The sequence below is a fragment of the Nicotiana sylvestris genome, chromosome 3, assembly GCF_000393655.2.
Source record: "Nicotiana sylvestris chromosome 3, ASM39365v2, whole genome shotgun sequence".
NCBI classification, from domain to species: domain Eukaryota; kingdom Viridiplantae; phylum Streptophyta; class Magnoliopsida; order Solanales; family Solanaceae; genus Nicotiana; species Nicotiana sylvestris.
Genome location: NC_091059.1, coordinates 131,873,393 through 131,882,646, shown reverse-complemented (window position 1 = coordinate 131,882,646; position 9,254 = coordinate 131,873,393). Strand labels below are relative to the sequence as shown.

General features: G+C 37.6%; 1 protein-coding gene across 4 annotated transcripts; it reads right to left on the bottom strand.

Moving 5' to 3' along the window:
• Nucleotides 1-1,225: 1,225 nt before the first annotated feature.
• Nucleotides 1,226-8,726, bottom strand: LOC104224447 (homeobox-leucine zipper protein HDG1-like). Of its 4 annotated transcripts, XM_009776102.2 has the most exons (10): nt 8,614-8,726; nt 8,334-8,469; nt 6,713-6,936; nt 6,513-6,630; nt 5,728-6,414; nt 5,368-5,472; nt 5,076-5,288; nt 2,616-2,790; nt 2,175-2,539; nt 1,226-2,064 (listed from the first exon to the last, which is right to left on the bottom strand). In XM_009776102.2, exons 3-10 carry the CDS (start codon nt 6,925-6,927, stop codon nt 1,684-1,686), a joined length of 2,259 nt encoding a protein of 752 aa, XP_009774404.1. In that variant the 5' UTR covers nt 6,928-6,936; nt 8,334-8,469; nt 8,614-8,726; the 3' UTR covers nt 1,226-1,683. The 4 variants fall into 4 exon arrangements, with proteins under 4 accessions (XP_009774404.1, XP_009774405.1, XP_009774401.1 ...); XM_009776103.2 differs by lacking the exons at nt 8,334-8,469; nt 8,614-8,726 and adding an exon at nt 7,869-7,931; XM_009776099.2 differs by lacking the exons at nt 8,334-8,469; nt 8,614-8,726 and adding an exon at nt 7,037-7,398.
• Between the last annotated feature and the right edge of the window lie 528 nt (nt 8,727-9,254).

The following is a 9,254-nucleotide window of genomic DNA, read 5'->3' as shown; positions in this document are numbered from 1 at the left end:
CATATTTTGCAAATCTGTGACCAACTTATTGAAACTGGTGATATGTTCATTCATCGTGGTACCAGGAACATAGGTGAAGTGAAACAGTCTCTTCTTCATGTACAATTTATTTTGACTGTTTTTCTTCAAAAATTTATCCTCCAGTGCTTTCCATAATTTACTTGCAGAAGTTTCCTTTGTGTATGGATATTTCTGCTCTCTAGCAAGGTAGGATCGAATGGTACCGCAAGCAACACGGTTGATAATTCTCCAATCTTCTTCTCCAATAACATCTGGTTTCTTTTCTTCAATGGCCAGATCTAGCCCTTGTTGAAAAAGGACATCTAGAACCTCGCCTTGCCACATCCCAAAATGTCCGGACCCGTCAAATATTTCGACCGCAAATTTCGCATTTGACACAATTCTTGTCATAAGCGAAGATGCCAATGATGACGTATTGTTGACACTTGATGTAGATTCTTCTTGTTTATTGTCTCCCATCTTTGACACAAATATTATTTAATAGCTGACGACACAAATCAAGATTATTTCCTTTCTGGTGTGGAAGATCAGACTAAGCTGCAACCACAGAGCATACTCAGACAGAACCTTGACTCAGTTACCAAGATAAATCTTTTCTGATGTGGAAGATCAGACTATGCTGCAACCACAGAGCATACTTAGACAGTACCTTGGCTCTGATACCAATTGTTGCGGAAGCCAAATGTATATAGTGTGAATAAGTCACAACTACTATACCAAAATTATGACAGCCACCAAATAATAAATAAGACAATAAAGCAACAATAAAGGGAACACCAGAATTTACGAGGTTCGGCTAATTTTGCCTACTCCTCGGACACAACCAATATTTTATTTCACTCCAAAATACAAGTGAAATAATACTAAAGAGAGAAGATACAAATGCCTTAAACAGATGAGAAGGCAAATGAGAGGTGTGTTTCAATCCTAAACATTAGGCCTTCTTTTATAGGGGAAAAATCCCTTCCAAACTTAACTCCTAACCAATGTGGGACTTTGGCATTTTGCCAAACTTCAACAGTTTCTACTAGAAGTCAACAATCAAACTGGGATAGTAATAATATAAAATTATTTATCACTACAGCCAGCATGCGCACAAAGGGGCATATAAATTTACTTGCAATGGAAAGCACTCCACCAGAAGGTGTCAATCTTTATGGTAGAATTGAAACCAAACAACCTTTATATCGCAAGCAGATACAAGTGACATAAAAAGCAACACATTAAACCATAAAATTAGCTTTAGAGTGTGTGATTACACCATATATCACCCAAAAGAACATACTAAGGTTCAGACATGAAAAAAAACAGATCGCGTATCATTTTTTCAACAAGAGAAAAAACACACAGCTATAGAACAGCACACAATTTATATTAATGGGGCACCAGAGTCAATACCCGAACCACCAATCTCCTCGATGCCTTGGCAAAAAGCTGAACAATCACGCAATTGTAGTACTATGGTCATCACGAGGAACCACCTCGGTTCGTTCTTGACTCAAACCCCCTTTTCTATCACCTTGTACATTTAGAGTCTTAACATGCACCACACTTTGTTGCACGTTAATTCTCGGACATATAACTTTTAAAGTTAAACCCCAAAAAAACAAAAGAGCAAAACCTTGGAATGCAACTAACCAATAGTACCAATTTGGCTTGGGATTAATTGCACTGGAAAGCAGTTTTTATACCCTGAAGTGTACGTGAGATGAGTGCATTAACGGTGTCGACCGACTCCATAGTGAGCTTTGCTGCTGGCAAGCTATTCACCAATATTTGGAATCCCAACGTCAACAAAGACCCGTTACTGCTACCCCCATTGTCCTCTTTTTCAAGCATTCCGTTGTTAGAATTTTGAAAACAATCTGGAACTATTGCAAATCCAGATGGCAGGAAAGCCACGCAGGAAGAATCTCCACCACTCATCACGACATTCATTTCTGCAGTATCAACTGCTGCATATGCTACAATTGAACCAGATACATCCGTGCAAGAGTCTTGCAAGATCAACATACTATTTTGATTAGCATCGCTGGCAGCCGCCTGCAAGGCAAGCCAAAATATATTCAGAGATCAGTGGTTAATAGTAAGTGCACTAAGTTGTGTAGTTTTATGCCACATTTCCAAAAATAATCCACCAGTTTATCACTCACATTAGCGCGAAAGAGAGAGATGCTATTGCCAAGATCCTGACCCTTGGCAATGTGTACTATTTGGTGCATGGGACCACCATGGGACAAGACATCCCATTGACTCCTGGTTTGTTCATTTCGCAGGAAGTCAAACAAACGTTGATGTGTCACCGGCAGCCAGATGGTCCTGGTGGCACTCAACACGATACCAGGAGGCTCACCGGGTTCACCAATGCTCTTCCTCATCATCAACTTAGTATCTTCTGCGGTCCCTGTTTGGATCGGTTCCCACTTGTAAAAAGTTGCACAAACCCCACCACAGAAGTTGCGAGTAATGCGTCGAGCCAGCATTGCAATACTTCTCCGACCACTGGGACTAACAACTGCTAAAAATGGAACTCCATAAGAATCCATTATCATTTCGAAGTTCAAGTGTTTCAAATGAACAACATGATGCGGTACCTGCGCTATCGCCACTGGGTACAGCAGAAGACGTGATGACTGCCAGGCACTCGCATTGTCTTTGCAGGGTGGCAATCCACCGTTGGGCACCAAAGCCCCGGCCAGACCTGATGAAAGGGCGGTAGAAATTGTGGATGGTATTCTCATCATATTCCATGTGCTCAATCCAAATAACCTGAAATTATCTGTCAATATTTTGCTAGCAGTTTTACACACATAGAAAGTGAGTAAATGAAGATAGCTTTGACATGAATCATCCAGTGGCCTGTGTGGAGGCAACTTAGGTAGCTTAACCAGCAAATCGAGACAATTAAAGGGTTATATTATTCAAAAAGATCAATTGCAAATAAGTACTTCATGGAAAATTAGAAGGTCAAGCAAAATTATTTAGGAAAGACCACCTCTGAATTAATTACATAATAGATGTATTCCCAAAAGTCAATGAAAAGTTTCTCTTTCTCCTTCTAGATAAATTAAGTATAGTCAGATACTCAAAGAGTTCACTGCGCCTCCCAACCATTATGTATGCGTCATTTTGCGATTTGCTTATCCTCTTCTATGATCTGCTTCCCAATTTCCTCTTTTTCGAAGAAACGTGAGTTTTTAACGTTTGCACCCCTAACTGAATGCTCCCTTTCATCTGAATCCTATCATCTGCTTTTTTTAACATTTACCACTAATCTCTTATTTCCTTGTAAAATTATATAACATATTCCTTGAAATAGAAAAATAAGCTGAAAATCTATTGGTAAAATAGGAAGGTACCATGAAAATTATCCTGAACCTAATCTCACATGCAGTAGGTCGAAATTTGTGGAAAATCTTCCTGCACGCTCCCAGTAGCAGTGAGCATGAGTCCAAAACAAATCCAAACCATGGGAGGAACACATCCAGTAAACGTAAATGAAATCATAACTCATGAGATATACTGGGTCCAAAAATGAATGATACTATTACTATTTGTAGAATCATAAACAAAAATTCTTTTAACTACTCCACGACTTCCTCTTAAAAAAAATTTCAACTAAAAAATTGTTACTTACAGAAACTAGATAGTTTATAAATATATAATATTTATTTCAAAAAGGTACAAGAAATCCATGTCCGAATCAAAAGCATATGAATTGACACTATGAATTTTGCAGTTCTTGTTTAGGAGAAGGGAATAATAAGAATGTCATAAATGAGAAAACAAACTTTCAGCAAACAATAGTTTGGCTTACAAAGCACTATGAAGGAAGAGACCCAAATTATTACTGGCACAAACTATCAATTGTCCATGCAGTCAAAGACTGGAATATTTTGGTTTCACATACGGAAACAAACTAGAGTAACAGATAAAAAAGTTCACACCAAATCAAACTTCCAAGAAAGGTTAGCCACATTTTTACTATTTTGCTCCACATAGATAGTCACGTTCAATAGTTTGAATGGCTTGAAGCACAGCCGAAGTGCACTTAACACCTCGAGGCTGCAGTAGAAGGTACATGCCTCGTAAGGCACAAACACCTACTTTTAGTTAGGGTCCAACAATTTCTCAGAAAATGAGCTCTTATGGTTTTGTAGGGAAATGACTAGTTTTGCTCCTTTTTTTAATTGTTTAAGAGGATGCAAAAGAGAGCATAAATGAGTGAAAAAGGTAAAAAAAAATTACTTGTGTTTTTGCAAGAAAATGAAGTGATCAGAGAATAAGAGGATAGGTTAGAAAATGCAAATATATTACACAAACTGCATAATTATTTTAATTCCTAGATTGGAAGAGTACAATACAAGTATATATTGAGGTCAAATAACACTACTGGTAAAAAGTGAACGACGCGCAAGCATAGGTTCACAAGCACGCGGAAGGGAAGGGAAGCGGGGAAGCGCAGCATCACACTCACTTGTACATATAGATTATACAGTAAGGATGAAACTACAGAGGCTTTGCCTTCATACAATGATCATAGATTTAAAGTTCAAGGCACAGAAAAAGTACTTGAGGCATCTAGAAATATTATAAGGTTGATATCCTCGATTTACCCGTTTTCCTAATCTGGCAGAAGCCTGATCAAGCAAACACGAAAAATCCTAGCCTTGAACTTGATGATAACATAATACTTATATACTACAGAGTACAGAAGCATCTACAGAATTAAATTACATTAGAAGGTTCAGATTCTTAGGCTACAACTGTCAAATTATTTTATTGACAGCATTTCCAAAAGATGCTGAGAATAAAATATATTTCGGAAGCAAAGGTCAAGAAAATCAACATCACAAAAAGTAGTATGAAGCAGTTGTATTTAAAAGAACCATGCACACAAAATGACAAGATAGACCTTCATTAAGAATAAATAAACAAATAAATACACAAACCAACAACAAAAGATAAGTCCAAACACCTAGCTTGTCAGCAACTTATGGAGCCTTGTGTGAAATGCCAAATGGAAAACATATAAGGACTAATTAAAAAATTACCTTGGAGTAACCATTAGGCAAGTCTTGCACAATACATCCAGAAGGGAGCCTCCTGCAATTTCCAGCTTCACGTGGTTGTGAACCTTCTTGGATTGCGTCAATAGACACATCCACCACAGCCCAGACGCCTTCAGCGTGTTGCTTGCAGAAGCGGAGAAACTTTACTTGACGGACAGGAACTAAAGCAGAAAGAACTTGGAACTCGGCTTGAATCTGCAAATTTCAAAGCTTTATTACAAGAAAAGAAACATAGGATCGGTGACTTCCAACAAAATAATCAAAAAAAACGTACCAATTGCAGATTGCCATTCCTGCTTCCACTTGTGCTGCTGCTGGAAATCACATCAATTGTTGAGGTTCTTCCAACAATGCTTGAGAACATCTCCACCCATCGACTCTGCATCAATGGAACTTGAATGTTACATGGAAATCAAGACGAAAGAAAACCAACAATATGCCTGTTTTCTCTACTAAAAAGTGATGGGTTTTTTTCTCAAAAGATCATGGCAGCCATTAATGGCATACCCTTTAAATAAAAAGGAAAATTTGTATGTCAAGAAGCAAAAATTCGAATGTCAAGAAGCAAATTGGATAAACATGTTCACATTCAACAATGGGTCGAAGGCACTGGAATAAAGATGAAGGAACCTACTGTATCCATCAGAGTCTCCACCAAGGCCAGACAGTTGATCATCACTGTACCAGTTGCCTTTGTTGCTTCTGTCGTGAAATTGGACGGTTTCATGCCAATACATGGAGGAAAGGACCTAGCATAGTCCTCAAGGTTCAATGCTTCCCCACTTCCGTCAAAGTTTCTAAACCACAGAGGATCACCAATCTCGGCCAGCTTAAGCAGCTCATTCATCGCAGCAAACGCAAGCTCCATTAACATGGACTTATCAAAGGATACATCTGTATTACTCATGCTTGGGGTGGGCCTAGGGGACATCATTGTTAGAGGACTTGAGAGACCATTGCCAAAATCAAGCCCCATTGGCAATGCAGTGTCAACAGAGTTCATAGCACCAAAGCCATTTCTTCCCACTGCAAGTTCCAAACCAGAATTAGCCATTCCAGGCGGCATTGTACCAGGAAAAGATCCCAAAGGCCTTCCCAAAAACTTATTCGCCAGGACACAGATCCTATTAAGTTCATCTCTCAGCCGAGCATTCTCAATCCTTAAATGATGCTCTTCAATGTGTATCTCACCAAGAATTGCCTGACCACCACAATGGCCGCACATTGGGCTTCTCATGGCTTCCTTCATTGCTATGTTCTCTATCCGAAGCTTATCATTTTCTTGCTTCAAGATTGCATTTTCGTGGCGTTCCAATTGGGTCTGAAACAACAACATTAGTTTCACTTTAATCATCTTTGAGACCAATCTCACACAAGTGCAGAATTATTTAAAGAAAATAAAGCAAATGCAGCATTTACCTTCATTTGGGTTCTTCTATTTTGGAACCAAAACTTCACCTGCCTGCTCTCCAACGTCAGTCTCTTACCAAGTTCTAGTCTTGCTTTTTCATCAGGATGTGGATTCTCTTTAAAAGCACTGTCAGCAGAATACATATAAATTCAGAAATAAAAATCCTAACGAACTAAGAAGATACAAATAAGAGTGGCAAAATACATACGCTTCAAGTTGTTGGATTTGGTATGGGGTGTGCCTATGGTATTTCTTTTTTCTGGATGATTTACCAAGAGGAGTGTCCTGGTCATCGCCCGATGCACCACCATCTAAGTTATCACTGCCGGACCTGCTCTCGTATTCATCCTCTCTAGAGGACCTTCCCATTGCAACAGCATCAAAATTTTCCCCTATCAAACCCATGCCACCTATACCTTCCATCTTAGGTTTCTGCAAAATAAATCAAGATATATCAATTCAACTAAAAAGCCCAAGTAACAAGAACACAAAAAGCAGCAAAAAAAGAAATCATTTATAAGGGGAGGCCTACAAGAGCAAGAGAGAGTGGAGAAGAGTTAAACATAGGCTGAGTTAAAGGTGATGTGACAAGTTGTTGTGATTGATGAGCAATGGTAGCAGCAGGGGGCATGGTGTTGTTGTATGGACTATCAGCCACCACTCTTGAAACCCCAGAACCACCGTCCCCGCCGCCGTTTCCACCACTACTACTACTCCCAATGAAGCCTCCAAAACTCATCAAAACTTAGCCACCAACCACAAAATGAAACCCCCTCTTTTGTTACCAAATATAAAAAGATCAAAACTTTAGTATAAAAAGACTCAAAACTTTCTGTTACACAGGCCACTCTTTTCTATCTAAATGGTCATTGAAATGGTAATACTCACACTACTATGTTTCTCAAGATCTCAACTATTCATATTTATATATACTTTTAGACCCCAAGTAAAGTATTTTCATAGACTGTAGTATTCAGTATTTGTATAAGATTTTAACTCCAAAGTTTGCAACCGCCTTAAGCCCAATAAAAAGTAATGAACATAACTCCACCAACCCAAACCCACAAAATTTAAGAACAACCAAACTGGGTTGGTATAGGACAACCAAGAACCCTTATTGCACCTTCTCTCTACTTGTACTATTCTCGCTCTTTGAGAGCAAATGTGAGATATGGGGTGGCCGAAATAAAAAAGGGAAACCCTAGTATTTCATTCAATCAAAGATATGGGTTTTGACCACTTATAGCTGTCATTGTGAACAGTGAAGCAGTCCCATAAAGAGGAAAACGAAAGGTTTTAAAAAGAGGACCTAAGGAAAAAAAAATTATATAATAATAATGAAAACAAAGTGGACTTTTCAATACCTTACAAAATAAAACTGCAGAAAGCAACAAAATCAGAAGAAAAGACCCTGTTGTGTTTGACTATCCAAAAACCCACCCCCTTTTTTTCTCCTTTCTTCGTTCTGTAATTCATAGATCACGAACCAAAAAAGCCTTTTGTACGGATAAAAAAAAGCCAAAAAAGTGTATAAACTTTTAAATTGATCAACTTTCTCATACGCTAAAAGTTAAAAAAGACTTTTGAATATTTGTAAAGTAAAGTAAATACAAAAGCTTCAGATTCTGTGTGGACCTATTGAAAATCCACACGCACAACACACTTGTTTCTCTCTCTTAACCAAGAGTCCATAACTCCAGATGCTCATGTTGGGATCCCCGTAGAAAGGTTAACAGAGAGAGTTGATTAAATTAATGGAGTTTAAAAAATAAATGCACAAGAATTAAATTCAATGAAAATGGCGCTTAGCAGATTAAGAGCTGACTTACAGTATAGCACGCTAGTCAATAGAATTGTTTAATTTGTTCCACGTCTCGATATTCCCTTCAATATTATTAAAACAATAATATACGGAGCTTCTACTGCGTGTAATTCTTCCTCCAGTTCACTCAACTAATCCAATATCTAAAAGAAAAAATAGTGAAAATTTAGATAAGAACAGTAAAAAAAAAGAGAAAATAAATACAGTGTGTGTGGGAGAAGTAGCAGTAGTGGCTATGTACGGCTACAGCTCCATAGACAGTAGTAGGGGAGAAAATGGGGGCCCACTCTATTTTTGAGAGAGAAATTGGGGGTTGAGGTTTCCCTATTTTCTAAACAGTGTTCGAGATGTCCGCCTCGCGCTGGATTTCTGACTCCTTCAGTTGGCGCGTGTCTCACTTCTCCCCTTTTTTGACCTCGTTGTTACTACTTTATTCTCTTCCGTCCACATTTTTTTATCTTTTTTATAATCCTCAATATTTGGTGGGCGTTTGAACATGAGAAATATAAAATTTCAAAAAATTATATTTGGATGAATATAATTTGGAGCTGTTTTTTAATTTTTGTGAGTGATTTAAAGTGAATTTTTTTAAAAAAAAATAATTTTATGGAGTTTTTCAAATTTGAAATTCAAATTGCCAAACACTAATTAGGAAATAATATAAAAAATTTCTTATGGCCAATGCGCCCTTAATTTTCTCAAATATCAAGAAACAATTAACTTCTTTTTTTCGAAGTTTTCCTTGAAGTAGAGAGCCTTCAAATATTTGTTATGTTTTTAATGAATAAATTAAAATTAATATAATCAATATTATTATTAATTGATACTAAAAAGTGAATTCCTTAATATGTGTAAAAACAACAAACAAAAAAAATAGACTAGAGAGTGTAACTTCTTTTGTCCCCACACACAAAAAACATTATGAATT

Bases quoted from the DNA above. Each gene is read 5' to 3' on its own strand.
- LOC104224447 (XM_009776099.2), bottom strand. From the start codon at position 7,243: ATGAGTTTTGGAGGCTTCATTGGGAGTAGTAGTAGTGGTGGAAACGGC. The intron at 5,289-5,367 runs GTACGTTTTTTT...TGAAATTTGCAG, and splicing joins GGAATGGCAATCTGCAATTG to ATTCAAGCCGAGTTCCAAGT. The intron at 2,791-5,075 runs GTAATTTTTTAA...AGATAATTTCAG, and splicing joins TGCCTAATGGTTACTCCAAG to GTTATTTGGATTGAGCACAT.